Source organism: Spermophilus citellus (assembly GCF_964194105.1).
Source record: "Spermophilus citellus genome assembly, chromosome: 8".
Lineage (NCBI taxonomy): Eukaryota > Metazoa > Chordata > Mammalia > Rodentia > Sciuridae > Spermophilus > Spermophilus citellus.
The window spans coordinates 125,046,034-125,066,216 of NC_138189.1; the positions used below are offsets into that span (position 1 = coordinate 125,046,034).

The following is a 20,183-nucleotide window of genomic DNA, read 5'->3' on the forward strand; positions in this document are numbered from 1 at the left end:
CCTTTCACCCTCTCTCTCTTTAATATAAAGATATTTTAAAAATTTTATTGGTGCATTATAATTACTATATATAATGATGGAAATCACCATTACATATTTGAACATGCACACAATACAACAATATAATTTGGTAAATTTCATTCATCAATACCTCTTTCCTCCTATCCTCCCTTCCCTAGTTCCCCTTCTACTCTATTAGTCTCCCTTCTAGTTTCATAAGATCCCATCCCTCTTTTCCTCTTTTTCTCTTTATATAAACATTGAATTCCTAGTTTGGCTTATGCCACTTAATATAATGCTCTCAAGTTCCTTCATTTTCCTGAAAATGACATAGTTTCATTTTTCTTTGTGGCTGAATAAAACCCCTCTCTCTATATACATATATCTCACAATTCTTTTTTCATTCATCTGTTAACAGACTCCTAAGCTGGTTCTATATTTGGCTATTGTGAATTGTGCTGCTACAAACATATACCACTATAAATCCTAACTTTAGTACTTGAGGATAAATACTGAGGAGTTATATAACTGGATCATATGGTGGTTCCATTACTAATCTTTTGAGAAACCTATATATTGATTTTTATAGTGGTTGTACTAATTTACAATCCCAGTAATGGTGCATAAGTATTCCTTTATCATCATTCCTGTGTCAACAACAGTGAGACACCGAAAATCACAAGCTCATGTCTCTGACCAAAGGGAATGCCTGGGTTAAATCTAATTTGTACAGTTTTTAGATTCAGAGCCAATAAAAAAAGGAGATTTCCAGACTTCTGCAAGTTGGCAGGGAATAAATGATACTCTTTGGAATTAGGACAGGAAAGCCTATCAGAAAGCACATTATTCTTCAAAGAATTCAATTTTAAAACAATAGATAAAGCTACTGAGCACTTATGGTATGGCAAGAGCTACGGATGATTCCACTTAGTACTCATAAAATTCTAGGGACTAAATAATATTATTTTCATTTCACAGATGAGGAAAATGAGGCTTTCAGGAGTTAAACAGTTGCCCAAAGTCATAAAGTTTGTCAAAATTCATGATCTTTTTTGAAAATAATTCAAGATGTTAAACATTTTAAGACTAAACACAATTTGAAGCATGGTTCTTCTTAAAAAATGTTTTCATATGTTTTAAGGAAATATTCTGTATTTAGTATAACCTTAAAAGTGAGAAATCAAGTGTTTAAGCATTTTCCTTAAACATATGTGAGTGTGTGTGTGTGTGTGTGTGTGTGTGTATTTACAATTTCAAAATATCATTAACCTCTCTAAAGGATATGCACTCACTCACCTCTGGGAAAATCAGTTTGCAAATACTCTCTGCCAAGGTGTGAAGATAGACTCGGCTCCGACTGGTTTTTCTTTGTGGAAGTGCTCCTTGTACATTCTTCTCAGGGATGTCTTGACAGATGGGCAGGGCTGCTTTGCAGCTCTCCGCACCTCCTGCTACCTCCTCTGCTGGATCTTTAGGAACCTGACCTGGGGCCAGTAAGGAGAAAGGACATTCCCCTGTAATCTTGAGATCCTTGAGCTTTGTGCAGAACATGATGCTGGAGCTGTCTCTGCTGTGATTTCCGCTGGCTGAACTGCTGTCCTGATAAGCAACAGCCACTATCAATTCAAGAACACTGTTGACCGGTGTGTCTATAGGCAAAAAGAACAGAAAGAGAACTTAGAGGAGTGACCTTTTACATTTAGGAAAACAAGAGGAAGACAGAGGAAGACAGAAAATAAAGACCATAGAGTCATATCATTTTCAAGTAAATAATTAAATATATATATAATGCAGGTGCCAATTACAAAATGAGTAGAACATCTGGCAAAGATATTTAATATGTGTACATTTAACTACACCACTGTAGTAAATACTTGCTTTTAATGTTTTAACATTTGTCAAATAAAACGTTTTTTTTCTAAAATGTTCTTAACACAAACTACTAATTTTTATTTTTATAATCCATTTGCTCTAGTTTGATTCCTTAACAGTGGAATACCATGCCAAAAATTCAAGTCTAAATCTATATTTTATTAGTTTTATTACTACATTCCATCATTATTCCATTCTTCTTTCTAAAAAAATGTGAATTGTATAAACCAATATCTCCTAAAAAATACCTAAAGAAGAAAGTATATATGGAAAGACATAATGATGCCCAATTATATGTTTTTGGACCTGGAATATGGAATTTCAGATGAAAAACAAGATCAGTAAAAATGACTACTGCAAATAAACATATTTATCACTATAAATAGCAAAATAACTTTAAAATATTATCATAAAAATTAATTTCTCTTCAAAGAACTCCTCATGACTAAGAACATATGGAATTTTCAGGTGTTTGAGGATCCATATATAGAGAACACTTGGATAAATCAAGAAAGATTCTCTTTCCAGGCCCACTAAACTCATACACTTCTCCATTCCTGCATAATTTTTCCTTCTACTTTTTTGTCAATGTCATGGTTGTAAATCTGCACATAATTCATAACTCAATTATTGCTAGTTAATTGTCACTAAAACTGTATAGTTTGAATTCAACACATCATTAACAACACTAATGATCTTTGACTGGGTCCACCAACTCTTTTCTACTCTAAAGAAAAAAAAAAAAAAACTCAAGGAATAATGGAAAAGAACCCACAGCTACAAATTCCCTACAACGTGTGTGACACAGTTTTGAGACTCTATATTTATAACTAATCCTATCAGCAACCATATGACACAGGTATTATTATCCCCAAAGGGCCAGAGGCTCCAAAGCTCAGTTCATTTTCTTGCAAGTGAAAAGTTAGAAACTGACAGGGCTAGTGTTGCAATTGTAGGTCTATCTGACTTCTGAGCCAACCTGTTTGCTATTACCCAGACTAATTCCAAGTGAGACCAATTTCTACATAATCAGGCTTAGTCTATAAACTAAGTTTATCTGAAAAAAAAAACATGGTTTACAAGTTTATATTAAAAATCAATCAGGAATCTGTATCTTCTGTCATTTGGATAATGGTATCTGAATCATCCAACACACAGTTTTATATTTCAATCTTTAGTACTGGAATGTGATCTTTTTCTTTTTCTTTTCTGTGTTTTTCAATGACCTGATATATTCTCAGTATGTATGTAAATTGTCACAGGTAAGTTATCTTATCAGATCTGAACAAGGGACAATTCATTTTTCTGAATGGAGAAAAATAAGAAAACTAAATTCAACACTGGACATCCAGGAGGTGACATGCATATCAGATACAGGGACATTATGGATGCTGCCAGAATCTGCCAGAATGGGCTGTCACTTAAAGTTATACCCCAATTCTGTGATCATATGTAATTTATGAATCAATAGGGCACATAGGAAGATTCCATGTGTTCAAGAGCAGAAAATATATTCTGCCCGAAGGGAATGGAACTGCTTATCTCAATCATTCACTGAAGCAGGCCAAAGGTCCTACAGTGATCGGGAACAGCTATATGAGTTCTCAAAGACCTAAAAGTCTAAAGTTTCCAGCCACATTCCCTTTGAGCCTTCATTCAATAAAAATCCATATCTCCATTTTTATCACATCTCAACATAATGCTAATATTATTTTACTATTATTGTTTACTGACTTTTAAACTTCTATTTTTTATTTTTACTAACTTCTATTTTGATTTATGGTTTAAATCTCTAATGAGTAAACATTTTCTGTAAAGGGCCAGCTTTGCAGGTTATGCAGCCTTGTTTGCAACTACTCAATTCTACTGTTGCAGCATGAAAACAGCCATGGACCCTAAACAAAGGAGTGAGCATGGATACATTCCATTAAAATCTTATTTGTAAAATCAGGCTGCAAATCTGATCATTTGCTGACCCCTGGTTATAAAAAACTGAGTAATTTAAATGAAACATTTTGATCTGACTATAAGGCCAGAGTTACTTTTTCATATTCATTTCCTGCTTTTTTTCTTTCCAAAAGAAGCAACTATGTGCATCTAACTCTTGTTGTTTGTAGTGCTAGGGACTAAACTCTGGAGGCCTCCTGCATGCTTGGCAAATGCTCTTCCCCTAAGCTACATACCAGGTCTATGGATCCACCTTTTGTAAAACTTGAAAATAATCAAACAGATTGTGGTGGATAATCTTAAATACCTATTTATTTTAAAAAATAAAAATGCCAATATTTGCATCAATGCTAACAAGAAAGAATGGTAACTGAAAGTCATAATTTCAATTATCTCAAAATATAACTACAAAGACTAGCAAAAGAAGATACTCGAAAAATGAAGGCAATGAGAAAGAGAATATTATAGATTGCATCTGACAAAAAATATGGAACTTCTTTCTAAAGTAAATTATTCTAATACATATTAGAATTCTAGTATTGGACTTAGATGTTTGGCAGAATACAGCTTATGATAACTCTTCTACTAAACTTAATCTCTCATTCACATTGGATTTCAACTCTGGGAACCAAATTCAACATTTTAATTCTTATCTGTCTATTCATTCTGGTTCTAGATGTATACAACTGACCAATCAACCTCTCTTGAAATTCTTTCTTTTCCTGTATTGCATAGTACCCTAATTTCCAGAAAATGTCCCTGTTTTTTTTTTTTTTTTGTTGTTGTTGTTTTTAATCAACTTAAAAAGGGCAACAGGAAATGAGTTGTGGTTACTTCAAGATTAGTTAAGTGTTTAGTCTCATTAAGTCACATGTGTATAAACAAATAAATTAGCATTCTTCATGGTTGTAATTTCTGGTGAAATTACACACGGACCTCTACAGGAAACCTATGTTCATCTTGGTTTGTTGACCAGGAATACAGAGAGTACATTCTTCCATTAAACTAGTGATGATTTTTATGAGTAACACCAGCAACTACTTCAGAAATGGTTCCCCGAGTTGATGAACTCAGAACACAAAGGATTATAGAAATGTCGTAACATGTTAAGGGGAAAAATAAATTAGAATAATAAACTTGATGACAAGATACTGATGAGCAGCAGGATCATTTGTTCTCAGAAACATAGAGAAATACTTGCTATCCCAAAACTTGAAGATTAAACCATTTCCAAATACAGTGAATGTTTTCTCACTTTTACTAGTCAGTGATTAACTTTGCTGGGCTGGGAATAATGACCCAGCTACCAGCCTTATCCTCATAATCAGAGACATTATTGTTCAGGTAAGGGGACTCTCTACTGAAACTTTAATTGACCATGAACACCTTGTTTACTTCATGTAACAAAATCATGTGGACCTGAGGAAAACACTACTTAGGTACTCTGACACTAAATGCCTCTTTTATAGCAGCAGATTTCAAAATTAGAAAGAGGTGCCTGGTGCTGTGGCACACACCTGTTAAACCAGTGATTCAGGAGGCTGAGAAAAGAGGATTGCAAGATTGAGGACAGCCTGGATAATTTGTTGAGACCCTGTCTCAAAATAAAATATTTTTAAAAGGTCTATGGATGTAGCTCAGTAGTACAACATTTGCCTAGTACACATGAAACCTTGAGTTGAATCACCAGTACCACTACCAAAAAAAAAAAAAAAAAGAAAAAAGAAAAGAAAAGAAAAGAAAAGAAAGAAAGAAGAAATGGGGCTTGAGGGGTGGGGTGTGATGGCTGGACAGCATAAGAACTGAGTCTCCATCGTAAATGCAAGTAACTATATCCAATGTTTAATATCAGACCTAGAGCCTGAACATGCCAAATCTATGACTAAAGAGAAAATATGTTTTACAATCAAATCTCAAAGTCCAGACGTTTAATAGTAGCCAATAGGAGAACTCAAGAACAAATTGTTTTGGTAAGGATAAAATTTGCATACACCAGGACAAACCATAGCACCTGTTTTCATAAACAAACATGAGAAAAAAGAGCTAAATTTTCAGGTAGACTGAAAGTCTAGAAAGTTTTCCTTCCTTAAGTATTGAAAAAAACATGACAGGTGTGGTGGTGCACACCTGTAATCCCAGCAGTTTAGGAGGCTGAAGCAGGAGAATCACAATTTCAAAGGCAGCCTCAGCAAAAGTGAAGGGCTAAGCAACTCAGTGAGACCCTGTCTCTAATTTAACACAAAATAGGGCTGGGGATGTGGCTTAGTGGTCAAGTGCCTCTGAGTTCAATTCCTGGTGCCTCCCCCCCAAATAAGAAAAAATAAATAAATAAAATCCCCAAAATAAGTCTTTCAGAATTCACTGTGCAGTAGGAAATGTTTACAGAACTTTCTCTGTGCTATATCAGGAAAGCAGCACAAAGTAGTAGAAAAATTGGAGAACGTGTCCACGTTTCTCCAATACTAAGTTTAAAAAAATAATTTAAAACCAAACCCAATTCTGACTCCTTTATCATGTCCTTCCTTCCTAGCATTATCATTATGTTTTATTGTCACACTTCTTGAGAGATCATGCCTGTGGAATCTGTTCAATTCCTTAATTCATATTTATTCCTAAGTCTAAAACTCTCTGGCTTTTGCTTTCAGTGTGTTACTGAAACCACCTTGTTAAATTTAATGATGCCTAAAAGTTAAAACTCAAAAATCTTTTGACTTTTAATATACTTGGATTCTCCATTCATTTATATTTTCTTTTTCATAATCTTGACTCCAATACATTCTTTGATATCACTGGATTATCTCCTACTTCATATAGTTCATTCCATAAATATTTACAATGCCCTGCTATGTACCAGGCATTCTGTATCAGCGGGAGATGCACAAGGGACTTCCCCTGCTCTCAAAGAAGTTTGCATCCCAGTAGGAAAACTATTTCTGGGACATCAGTCCCAAGTGTGGCATGTGCCACAACAAGAGAGGAAGCACACAGTGTTCTCTAGGAATGCAAATCAGACATCCAAATTTATTCCCATAAGAAATCAGAGCCAAGCCAGGGGAAGAGTTCCAGAAAGAACTGCATGCTTGGAGATAAAGACAGATCCAGTAATACCTAATCCGCAATATGAAATGAGATAATTCTAGGCTACTGTAAATACAGTGTGTGAGAGAACAAAGTGATAGGAGTGAGAGATAAAAGAAGTAGAGGTCGGGATTTTGCAAGGTTCTGAAAACCACATTAAACAAGTTGAAACTCCATTTTATGGGCAATCAATTAAATAAGTGAGAAGCAAGTTTGTGAATAACTTAGGCTGTATTTTCAAAAGATGTTTTGAGATATATAATGAAAAATGATTCAAAGTTGGAGAGATGGCAGACCTGTGTCAGGCTGAAATGGTGACCCTGAGGATGAGAAAGTAGACCAACTGAAGAAAAATTTTTGAGAGAATCCATAGGTCTTGCCTACTAACTGGCTATGGGTTCCAAAGGAGAGGAATTCACATCATGTGACTTGCTTTCTCAATACTACAGGCCATGAAAAAATCGGGGGACCATTTTTAACACTCAAGATAAAATATAGTATATTTCCTATGACCCTGGTTATTAAATAGTAACCATGCTCAGATTTGGGGTTTCAAATTTATATAATACCTTGAAGGAGGTATTATATTTTTCCTGTTAAAATTTTTTTTGGAAAGTTATCTCTGCTGTTTCTTTAAAAGCTAACCTAAGGGAAAACAAACTCCAATTTATGTTACTGGATAGAACATTCACATTTTCAATAGACTATATCGGTATTCAACTAGAAGCTGTCTCCAGATAGTTTTAAGAAGACTGGAGGGTACCTCTATTGCATTTCTGAAACTAACGAAGTCTTCCAAGACAAAGAGGTCAATGACATCACTTCCAAAGATCAAATGCAGCAGGTGTCCCCTCCCAGTCCAATGGCATCTGCCTTGCTAACACTACATTAGTGAACACAAGTTATGTTTAATTAAAACATTAATTCTTCATTCAAAATAAGATGACTATGATCCTCAGTCTTTTTCATCGTCCTCTGACCTCTTTGAATTTAGTATACTATATGATAAGGAGATAACTAAAACATTTTCTGGTTTTTAGTCTGGTTATCAAAATGTTTACAGAATGTTTTATAACTAATTAAATATCAGAACCTGTGGAAGTATGAATCCTAATTATATATGTTTATTAAATTAATGTGATTATCACTTATACATATACTTAATACATCTTTGAATTAGATATTATTGCCATTTGTGGTGGGTCATGTAGGCTTTGAGGAAATTGGATAAACTTTTCAATATTTTATTCCTAAAATATATAAAACAACCTCCTGTGGTCCTTGCTATGGTTCTCATCATAGTTATATTGCTAAGACAGTTCTTTACATATACTTTGGCATTTAAAAATATAGTTACTAAAAACGTACTAATTATTTTGAAATGAGTTAGAGGAGAAATATAATTCCTTTTTAATCCTACAAAAGCCTTTTTGTTTTCAACTATTTGCAAATGGGAATCATATATTTCTATAATGTGAATTGGCTCAGATGCAACTATAAAGAGGGAAATGATGTCAGTATGAAGTGGCATTTGCTAGATCTCCTTCACCCACAGTCATCGCCTGAGCTGTATCTGACCAGAGACCCTATCTTGGAAGTACTTACTACTATACTGTAGTCTTCATTAGAATTCAATTGTCTTTCTACTAAGTTTATAGCATTTTTAGGATTGTTATCACTAAGTAAAGATATTGAAAGATATTGAAAGGTTTCACCCAAAACATTTTATTCCCATAGTCCTTTTATTTTTAGTGCATAGTTTTGCAGCATCTGAGATTTTCCAAGAACACATATCACATGACAGCAGAAATGTCTCCACCCTCAACAATTTTGACTTACATCTGCAAGCAGGGCAAAAAGCCAACTTAACTATCTGGAAAAAAAACAGTCAATACAGTTCCATTTTCTAAAATCCCACAGATTGGACAGTAATTTAATTTAAAAAAATACCTTCATTAGTAAACAATTGGTCTGACTGATACATTTCATTTAAGGAACATTATGAGTGGATGATCACAAGACTTTATAACTTCTCCATTTTCTCTTCTTTTAAATTTTTCTCTGACAGGAAGGCTTGGAAGTACACCCTTTAAATCAGTGACATAATTATATAAATAATACATAAATAGCAACATAAACACATATTTAAATATACTTATTTTTGCTCTTCTTCAAAGGGGACTTTTTTTGAGGCTCTTGAAAGTACATGTATAAGTGTATGTGTGTATGTGTGAGTGCATGTGTCTCATGAATGCAGGCAATTAGAATGGGAGACTTTATGATTTGGAGGGATAGGTTCACATAAAGGTAGATATCATGCTCAGAAGTGCCCTGAGTTAATGGGGTTAGTGCAGAGGTTAAGAGTTTAAAAGATCAAATGTTCCTCTGCCATGTACTATCTTTGTGACCTTAGCCAAGGTCTTAGCCAAATTCACCTCAATTTTCTCCATCTGAGAAGTAAGAATACTAATAGCAACAATCTCATAAATGTGTCATGAGATTAAACCAAGCAATACATAGAGGAGCTGGGGATGTAGCTCATTGGAGAGTTTGCATAACTTGTGTAAGGCCCTATGATTGATCCATAATATCCTCAAAAAATAAAAAAAAAGGAAGGAAGGAAGAAAGAAAGAAAGGAAAGCAAAGAGCAATAAAAAACAAGAAAAAAGTCCTGGCATCCAGAATGCACTGAACACATTTTGACTATCACAATTCCTATTTGGGAGTAGTATAGCATTGAAAAATTTCTTCACTTCACTGTGCTTCTGCCATCTAACCTCAAAAATGGTAAAGTGGTGATGAAAGAGTGTTAAATTATGGATTAAAGAAAATATACATAAGGTGGTTAGTTTGGGCTGGCACCGACAGATCCATAATTTAAAAAGAAAAAAGAAATCCATTCTTGTATTCAAGTCTTAAGTCATTTGCTTTGCAAAACATATGATATTTCTTCTCCTAGGTATGTAATCAATTTTCTACAACAGAGATAACATTATCAGTGTCTGGCTGATAATTTTAGAACAGATCATGCAATAAATGCTTTGGGTACCTACAGCCAACTGGAAACGCTCATTGAATTCTGCTGATTTTAACAGACATCACTAAATAAATAATTAACACATGCATGCTATCTTCTCAGGAAGATCCAGGAATGTTTTATATTACTTAACAAAGCCTATTTAAGGGTACTGTGATGTAATCAAGTGCTTTGTATTCTTCAAATAAAACAATCTCCACTGAAGAACATTAATAAATTCTAGGAAAGTAATTTCTATGTCTATAGTTAGTTTTCCTTTTCTTTGTTTTACATTTATTTTTTAGTTGTAGTGGGACACAATACCTTTATTCCACTTATTTATTTTTATGTGGTGTTGAGGATTGAACCCAGGGCCTTTCTTGCTCCACTGATGAGCCACAACCCCAGCCCCATTTTTCCTTCTCTTAAATGGCAAAATAATAGAGTTTATAGCACAGCTCAGAGCAGGAAGATCTCATTTCAATTTTATCCTATATAATTCTTTTAACTAATAACTTATATGTCAAATTTATTTCATACCATATTAGAATATGAATGCTAGATTTTAAAGCTCTTTCCTGCTTATCAAGCCAAAATTGTTATATAAATCATGGAATTCTTATGAAATTGGAATTCATAGTATTTACTATAAATCCACATTATCCTCAACATGGCAATAAAAATCTCATGATAATCAAGTTTAAGTAGAAATTCTGTGTTTTATGATTTTCTTTTCCTAGAATGTTAGATTGAAAAATGATTAATATTTGCTATACAAACTGTTGCCTCTAATCATTGCTTTTTACAAGATGTGCTCAATATCAATTCAGCATTAACTTTTCTGTACACTTACTTGCTCAGTACTTGCTTATTTTGTAGAAAGGTTTAGGTGAAGGCCAGGGAGAGATGGGATATTAAACTGACATGTTTGTTTTACAGCATTTGTGAAATGACTGAGAATCCAATTAGAATAAGAGATGCAAGTGTTCCTTCTCAGGGTAAAAAGATTCTGCCATTGATCACACCTGTAGAACATTTGTATTAGCATTTCAAACACTGGGGAGATATGAAGACCATCTCATACTTGATGGGAAAGTGAGGGTGATCTTAACATAGAACTCACCAAACAGTAGAGTAAAGCCAAGTTATTTGGGCTCTAATCTGTCCTATTTGGAAAGAAGATTCTGGAATAAGAGACAATAATGATGTCTATGGTTCTTCTAATGCAGCCATTTGAACCTTTCCCAAGTTTCTTGACAAAAAGAATCACAAGCTAAATAAGTCATGAAAAGAGTTCATGAAAGAGTTCCATATATTATTAGATAGAATCTTTTATAACTTAGTTAAGAACAAATTAACCAAGGAGTTGAGCTAAAAAGAAAAACCAAGGATAACAAGAACAAGTGTTTCAATGGTAGACGCAGACAGTAGAGAGGGTGGATTAGAGTCCTGGAAACCGAGGGGAGAAAGTGTCTCTAGGAGTGACTAGGGCATAGGCACCCAGTAGCTGGCCACCATGTGTAGTCAGGGACCTTCTCAGGATTTCAGGTATAAGCATGGCTCTTTCTGATTCTTGACAAATGATCCTTTGTCTCCAACACTGGGAAACTGGGACAAGGCTTCCTAATGCTTATGTTGAAACCAAGCTACCAATAGACACGCACCAAAATGTATTTCATTTGATTCATTATAAATTTAATTCAGTTCATTATAAATGTTAACATAGTGATTAGTTTCAAAGAAACTATTACCGGAAATGATGTGGGGCTTCTGACCATGTATTTTGCAGGTATATATCTGTATACTTGCAAAAAAACATGTTGAGAATGTTTTCCCATTAAATTCAAAACCACAAACCAAGTTTTAAAATGCCCTCTAGTAGATTCAAAATAGAGTGAGTTAAAAGAAACCTCCCAGACCGTCAACCCAAACCATTTTCCTCCTATTCCAGTGTGTATCTCTTACATAAAAGCTAATGTATAAACATAGACATTACATAATAAAAGTTTAAAACTGGAATATATGCTAGAAATTACTTCTTGCAATCTCTCCTCTTTATAGATGACAGAAGACTTTATGACTTGGCCCCAACCCCAAAGCTCAATGGATGTAGAGGTGAAACAGGAATTCAGAAAATTTGACACAACCCCATAGCTCACCCTAATGTATTGGTATTACCTCCTCAACTGAAATGCAGAGAAACTTTCCTCCTTCTACACGCCTACAGTCACTGTATGAACAGCTTGGAAAAAAAATAACACATAGTTCTTTTATGTGTTTACTTATTATTACTTATTATTATTTGTGGTGCTAGGGATGAAGCCCACAACTCTGCACATGCTACCAAACGCTCTACCACTGAGCGATACCCCATGCCCCCAATTAGTTTTGTTTTATTTAAGGTCTCTGCTTAGTAACTTATGAGCATTATTGTAAATGCTTCATCTCAGTCCAATCTGATGACTGGATTTCTTCTATATGTGACAATAACATTGAGCACACTGCAAAATTGCTCTGGCTGGCTATAGTTTCAAAAATAGTTCTTCCAGATTCCTTTTTTTTTCATAATTTTCTCATCATCCATTGCATTTTCTCAAAAAGCTATGTTTAGCCTCTTTTTCAATTCTGCAAACAGGTTTTCTACATAACCTTATTGTCCCATCTTAGTCACTTAATCAAATGTTAGTTATGTTTCTACTCTGAATCTAGCCAGCCATTGCCAGTGGATCACCATTTATCCAACCTTGGACTGCCAGTAAGTTTTTTTTTTTCTGCTCAAATGAATAGACAGAGCTACTGGCTACATGTCATCTGGCATGAACGCTGAGTAAGTATAGTTGACCTAAATCTTGAAATCATTTGGTCTTTTCCCTTTACTTTCCCTAGATCTTTTGTAAATGAAATATGAACGCACACATGAATGCTAGGCAACTTGAGAAGAAAAACATTTTAAAATTGTTCCTTTATATATATTTTCCTTTTCTATTTTATCAGTTTTAGGTCTGGATTTTTACTTCTTTTAAAAAGGTGAAATCTCATTATTTATAGAAGTTTATGAATGTCACTAAAATTGGCGGTTGCTCATGAAGTCAGTGATGCTTGTGTAATTCCTTGTCATCCACTGTGAAAGAATCTAAATGAAAATCCACACATGCTTCCTCTAGTTCATCGCTTCCTCACAGGGTTCTGCATCATTGGGAATCCAACAAATGCAACTAAGGCCAATAAAATATGTCAATATTAGACTATTAACCATAAAAACAATATATGGGGTCAAGTGCAGGCAAGCAAAACTGTGACATATGAATAAAATGAAGCTGGATTAAAGCCTATACTGTATTTTATTTCTTGGAAGCACGTTTTAAAGTCAGCTGTTAATAAATTCATTTATATTTCACTCAAAATTTATTGAGTTCTTTAAAATAAAACCATCCCTTCCTGTAATTTTCTTCCAGGTAAAATACTGGATAAACACATGCACAAACATACACACACACACACACACACACACACACACACACTCTGAATTTTCTTAAGTGGCTATAATAAAAAGTAAAAAATATGCAATGAGAGAGTTAACAATGTTAATAAGAAATATTAATTTTCAGTGGTGGCAAAAGAAGGACAAAGGCTTTTTGGAAAGTACAGAATTCAAGCTTGTTTTTGAAAATGACTGGGGTTTAGACATTAAGACATTGAAAAAAGAGCATGCCAAAGATGGGGAAGAGCACAAGAGAATGCAAGTAATGAAGGAAACTGTGGGAAAGAGGCAGGAAAGGATGGGAGCTTGAGATATCATGAAACTACAGCTGATATGAGGTGGCCACTCACAGATGTGAGGCACACAACGATTATGAGGTTTGGTCTACAATGATAACAGTGACATTATTAGAAAGAGGTAGCAGAAGTCAAGCAGTAGGTCTAAAAGTACATTGAATTTTGTGTTTAGCTGTTAGTGGGACATCTATGTAGAGAAGATGAATTTGAATATTGGAATCTTCAATTCTGATGTATTCAGCAGGCTACAGATATGAACTCATGGTCATCTAAATAGAAAAAGTAAAAACGGGCTTCATTTAGACTGTTCAAGGTCAAAGTGTTACATGCATACAAAGAAGAGGGCCAAATTTGGTACTGTGAGGAACAGTCACGTTTAAGGATTGAAGAAGGATGTTATGATTAACACAGAGAAGAAGCAATTTAAAAAGCATGACAGGAATGAACACAGAAGAGGACAAGTTTAAGAAGAGGTGTATGTTGCAGGAAGATAGGGGAGACTGAGAGAATACCATTTGATTTTTGGAGTAAAGGGAATTGATGACCTGTAAGAGAGAAAATTCTCTACCAATAATGGAGTGAAAGGAAAAAGAAATAAGTGAAAAGAAATAGAAATAAGGAGTATGATAAATGCAATATTTGAGCTTAGATTATGTGAAGACCAATGGATTAAGGAATAAAAAATTTGAAAGAAAGGATTTTCTGGATAGGAAATCTCTTTTGCTTTGTTAATCTATACTGGTAGTTTTCTAGCAATAGCAATAATCACTACACAGTGGACAAAATTTGTTTCATTAATGTTACAGTACAGAGTCTTTCATTCATGGTTTAGATGCAGAAAATCATCAATCATAGTTTTTTTTTTAATCCATCAGAAAATTTCTATGAAAAACTACAAAGTCATACTTAACAATGAAACACTTTTCAGGCTCTCTTCAGAAACAAAGCTCTTCCCAGTCTAATGAACACTGTACTGAAGTTAGGCCCTAGCCATTGCAAAAACTTAAGAAAATAAAACACAGGGGGAAAAGGTGGGCTGCTTGTTGTATATGTATATAATTTCTCATGTAGGGATTCACAAAAGCTATCAGAGCAACAAAATAAGTTTAGCAAGAATTCAGAATAGAAGGTTACATACAAAAGTCCACTGCTATTTCTATACTAACAGCAAATATTGGGAAATGATCATTTTTAAAACTCACTAATGATTGTGTTGATAAATATAAAATAACATAAAAATAAATCTGACCAAATAATTGCAAGATTGCTACACTGAAAATTAAAAACATTGATGAGATAGTTTAAGTAAAGCCTCAGATAAGTGGAGACAAATTGTTGTTAAGGTCAGTTTGGGTCAGCTAAGGTCAATGTTCTGAAGATCAGTTTTCCCTAAATTGGTCTATAGATTCAGTACAATCCCAATCAAAATCTGACTCAAATCTTTAGTAGAAATTGAGAAAATGATGGTAAGATACAAAAGAAGATACAGAATAGACAAATCAACATTAAAGAAGAAAAGTAACACAAAAGGAAGCACACATATCTGATTTAAAAGTTATCTTAAAGCTACAGTCATCAAAAGTTTGCAGCTGGGTACGTGGCACACATTTATAATCCCTACTACTTAGAGGAATGAGGTACAAGGATGGCTTAAATACAGGAGTTGAAAACAAGCCTGGGCAACACAGAGAAATACTTTCTGGAGTTGGGGGGTGGGAGGGAAGACTGTGGTATTGGTTTAAAATGAGTGACATAGAGATTGATGGAATTGAATCCAAAAACAAATCTAAATTGCATTGTCATTGATCTCCAACAAAAGTTTCAAGATAATATGATATAAAAAGAAAAAAAAAATGTTTTTAAATAAATCATGTTGGATAATCATAAGGAATAAAGTCAACTTTTACCCATACTTCATACCATAGATAAAAGTTAATTTTAAATAAATCACAAATTTAAATGTAAAAGTTACAACTGTAAAACTTTTAGAAGAAAGCACAATAGAAATATTCTGTGACTATGTATGAGGTGCAGATGCTTCAATAGGGGAGAAAGGCATGAAACTTAAAAGAAGATGATAAACTGGACTTCATCAAAATTTTAAGAAAAATTTTTGTTCTTTGGAAACTATCATCAAATACCAAAATGACAAAGTCGAGGCTCCAAAGATATCTGCAACACAGGCATCAGTGACAGTTGAATCAACAGCATACAAAATTTTACAAGTCAGTAAGAAAACAGAAAATTTGATTTGAAAATGAGTGAGAAATCTGAACAAATAATTTACTAACGAAGATAAATGACTAGCCAATAAACATTTATTTTTATGTAAAATACAAATAAATGCTATACATTTACAAAATACAAATTAATGCTATACATTTATTTGTATAGCATTAATCATTGAAAAAACTCTATTAGTATGCCTAAAATTAAGAATTTGAGAATGTCGAGTTTTTGTCAATGTTTTATTCCAAAAACTATAATGCGTACACTGCTCATGGGACAAAGGTGCCACCACTTTGGGAAAAAGTTTAAGGGTTTCTTAAAATGTTAAACATTCTCTGTCATACCACCCAGCTATGCCATTTTTACATGTTATTTGAGAGAAATGTGAACATATTCTAATACAGATTTGCATGTGAATGTTCATAGCAACTTTATTTGCCATAGCACAAAACTGAAAACAATTCAAGTGCTTATCATCATATGAATCTATAATCAAAGTCCTGTAGAGCCAGGCATGCATAGGAATATCATTCAGGGGATGCATACAACAAGATAGATAAATTTCAAAATCTTCATGCTGAATGATACTCCACACACAAAAGGCATACTATAAACCAGCTTTTATATAAAACCTATAAATCTATTAGAATAGAAAGCAAATTAGTAGCTACCTGGAATCAGAGGAGGAGGGAGGGATGAAAAAGAGACACTCTGTGAGGTGATAAAAATGTCTGGTATCTCAATTGTGGTGGTGGTTTCACAGGTTTATACATCTGGCCAAATCTCAATAAACTATATTCAATATATATGTGATTCTTGTATATTATTTTTACCATGATCAAGTTATTAAAAATGAAGAACTCAGAGAGTTGAGATTGCAAAGAAATTAAACTGAGCTACATTCCATAAAATAAAAAGCCATAAGGACCATGAGATTCATAGCCATGTTCATCCCTGATGAAGTGGTGGAAGGTGACAGAATCTCCCACAGACGAGAGACAAGAGAAGCTAGTTAAATATTGATAAGACTTTGGGCCTCTACAGGCTAGAAGGACATATGAGAATCTTGAGGAGTCCCATCTAAATGCCAAAGGCTGGACAGCCCCACCTATCCTGGCCTTCATCCAGGGCAGGAGGCCAAATGTTGGAAGCAAAGGAGGAAAGTTGAGAAATTCTCTGATCTGTGAGACTTTCCTCAAGAGCAAATCAATGAATTGCTCAAGGCTGTAAGGCAGACAGAGGTATTCAAAGCCTCAACAAGTATAAGGCAGTGGCTGCTGATGGATAGCAGGGCAAGGAAAGATCTCTCAATAGAAGAATGACAGAAGAGAAGAGAACTCTCCAGAGACCCAGAGAAAACAGACTGTTATCCACAGAGCATACAAGGATTTCAGATATGTCAAATCTTAAACCCTGCTTAAGAGAAAGTCTTAATCCTGTCCTCAAAACATTTGAAGGCATGGATTGAATGTAAGTAAAGCTCCAAGAAAGCTCAGACTCAGATGCACTCAGTACTAAATGTTTGCTGCCTGGTAAGAATAAACAGAGAAGGAAAAAGAGTACTGAATTCAAGAGAAGAAACAGTTAATAGAAACAGACCAGGAAATTATGTCCTCCGCAGCAGATAACAACAAGAAAAGAGAAGGACGAACAGAAAAACAAACAAACAAACAAAAAAAACCCACTTAAACAGATAGTGGCTAGGAATTTATTGCACGTATTTGATGGCGCCATTATTTCTAAAAATCCAAGAAGCTAAGCAAACAATAAATACAGGGAAAACCAAACCCAGAAAAATCATAGTGAAACTTTGAAACTCCAAGATTGAAACAACAATAACAGAAACAAACTTTAAAATTAACCAGAGAAGAAAAAAAAAAGAAAAGAAATAAATGATAAAAATAGTACTGAGTTCTTATCAAAGTAATTTAGTCTAAAACAGAAACAAAATAAAATTTTCTACCTTAACTTTCACACCCAATAAAATACTCTTCAAGGAGTAAATGAAAAGACAAAAAAAAAAGTTTCCCAAATATTTCAATTTTAAAGAGCATTAGATAAGGAGGAAATCTGAAGATCATTTATTTATTTTAACTTGAATGATTTTTTATCAAATTTCTTTCAGATGTATTAACTTTGTTCTTCTTTTATGTGTTTTATTTAGAACATCACAAATCATTGAAACCTAACTACAAATCATATGCTAGAAAGGGTAGATAGACTTTGAATGGTATTCTTCATATGTAAAACTTTACTAATTTTGAATCATCAGGAAAACTTGCAAGCGGACAGAAAAGTTATCTAGCACGGTTATCAAAAGGATGGACCTTGGCTCAGGAGGGACACTCGTACCTCCACTGATGCAATGTGTGACATTTAGGCAAGTTACTTTTTCACTTGGTCCTCCATAAAACAGTGATGAGAACAGAATTTCTCTAGGGGTTTGATTAAGGTAATGAAATTGAGTCAGTGCTTGAACATATTTTGAGCTTCATAAATGTTAATTATTACCCAGATTTTATATAAAATGATTGCAGCACCTTTATGATTACCATGTTCAGGACATAGCAGACCTGTAGCCATATATTTCCACTGTAGTCTGAAAATTCTAGGAGATACCCTGAGACCTTTTCAGAGGATCTGCAGGGTCAAAACTATTTTCATAATAAAACTCTGATAATGTGTGCTTTCTCACCCTCATTCTCCAATTTAGTAGAGTGAGTTTTTCAAAAGGCTATATGACATGTGATGACTTAATCATCTTAATGGAATTTATGTTTTTACAGAATTTTCTAAATTAGTACTTTTAAAATATAAATACATATTTTTGGAGATTAATTAAGTTTGCTCTCAGAACTTCTGTTTTGCTCTTCCTTGCTATCACCATAGTTGCTACAGCATTTATAATCTCATTATTGTCTAACAAATCAATATTTTGAAATCCTGAGTTTTCTTGCACTCACATATAAAAATAAGTTAACTGTAGTTTTGTGTTTTGTTCTGCAATAACATTAAGTTGTTATAATTCTTCTAAGTTTTGATTTTTTCATTTGAACTGCTATTAATTTAGAACTTAATTATTACTTTAAAGGAAATGTATTTCTATTTTTTTATATTTAAAGAGAGTTTTTTGCTGCAAAAGAGGAAACTGGAAAACATTCTCAAACCACAAGGAGCCTGATGGCTTTGTGATACTTAAAATTTCTAAAGTCAGTGGTGAAATTAATTAATGTGATTTTTGATACTATTTGTGCCACCATTTGGAAAATCTGTAAATTTCAATGGACAAATATTTGCCAAATGACCATCATGTTACATGATCATGATGTAAAAAAATCATGCATGCGTAAAGGATTTATTCAAAGAAGCTGAAATAACAATGGATAGAAATAGTTTTGTATTGCACATTATAACTTAATCTTCAAGAAATTATCACTTTGCATTTTTTTGTGATATACCAAAGAGTAGGTAATGTTTTTTAATAATATACACTATAATACCATTCTTCTCTTTAAATATGTATTAGTGTAAAAAAATCATGCATGCATAAAGGATCTCTTCAAAGAACCTGAATACTCTCATGTACTTTCAAACAAAACAACATGGATTTATTCAGCATCATAAACATTATTTTATATTTCAAAGAATCATATGATGATGGATTCTTTTACCAAATGCCTAGTTACTGCTCAAGAATTTTGTGCTCTAAGTTTATATCTCACTAGTAATTTGGGTAACTGCTTTCTATATCCACCAATGCAGCCTCATCCATATTGTACAGGACTCTTTACACTTTTTTTTTTCTTTTTAAGTACCTTTATTTTATTTATTTTTATGTAGTGCTAAGGATCAAATCCACACACGCTAGGCAAATGCTCTACTGCTGAGTTACAACCTCAGCCCTAGAATACTCTTTTGTAGTAAACTGTATTCCTCCATTTATCAGTCTCAGAAATTCAGCTACCAGAACTACTGATTTCAGGCAATTGACAGTTGAGTTTATCTACTGTGCCTTGAATATCAATTAATATCAAATAATAGTAATTATTTGAAAAATCCATGGTATTTTCTGCTATGTCTCCAATTGCTATCCTTAAAAAATCATTATCTTAGCATGTTAGCACAATGCTGAAATGTACTAGGCCCTTAATATGGAAAAATTTTTGGAGGGGGTACCAGGACTTAAAACCAAGTTGCTTAACCACTGAGTCACATCCACAGATATGTTTATTTACTTATTTATTTTACTTTTGAAAGAGGATCT

General features: G+C 33.7%; 1 protein-coding gene across 5 annotated transcripts in view; it reads right to left on the reverse strand.

Moving 5' to 3' along the window:
- Window positions 1-20,183, reverse strand: part of GUCY1A1 (guanylate cyclase 1 soluble subunit alpha 1) — a 60,714-nt gene that overhangs the window by 26,269 nt on the left and 14,262 nt on the right. For all 5 annotated transcript variants that reach the window (XM_081304960.1, XM_081304959.1, XM_081304958.1 and 2 more), the window contains one exon: window positions 1,297-1,649. In XM_081304960.1, the coding sequence (XP_081161086.1) occupies window positions 1,297-1,551 (255 nt within the window). In that variant the 5' untranslated portion in view covers window positions 1,552-1,649. The remainder of the gene's footprint in view (window positions 1-1,296; window positions 1,650-20,183) is intronic.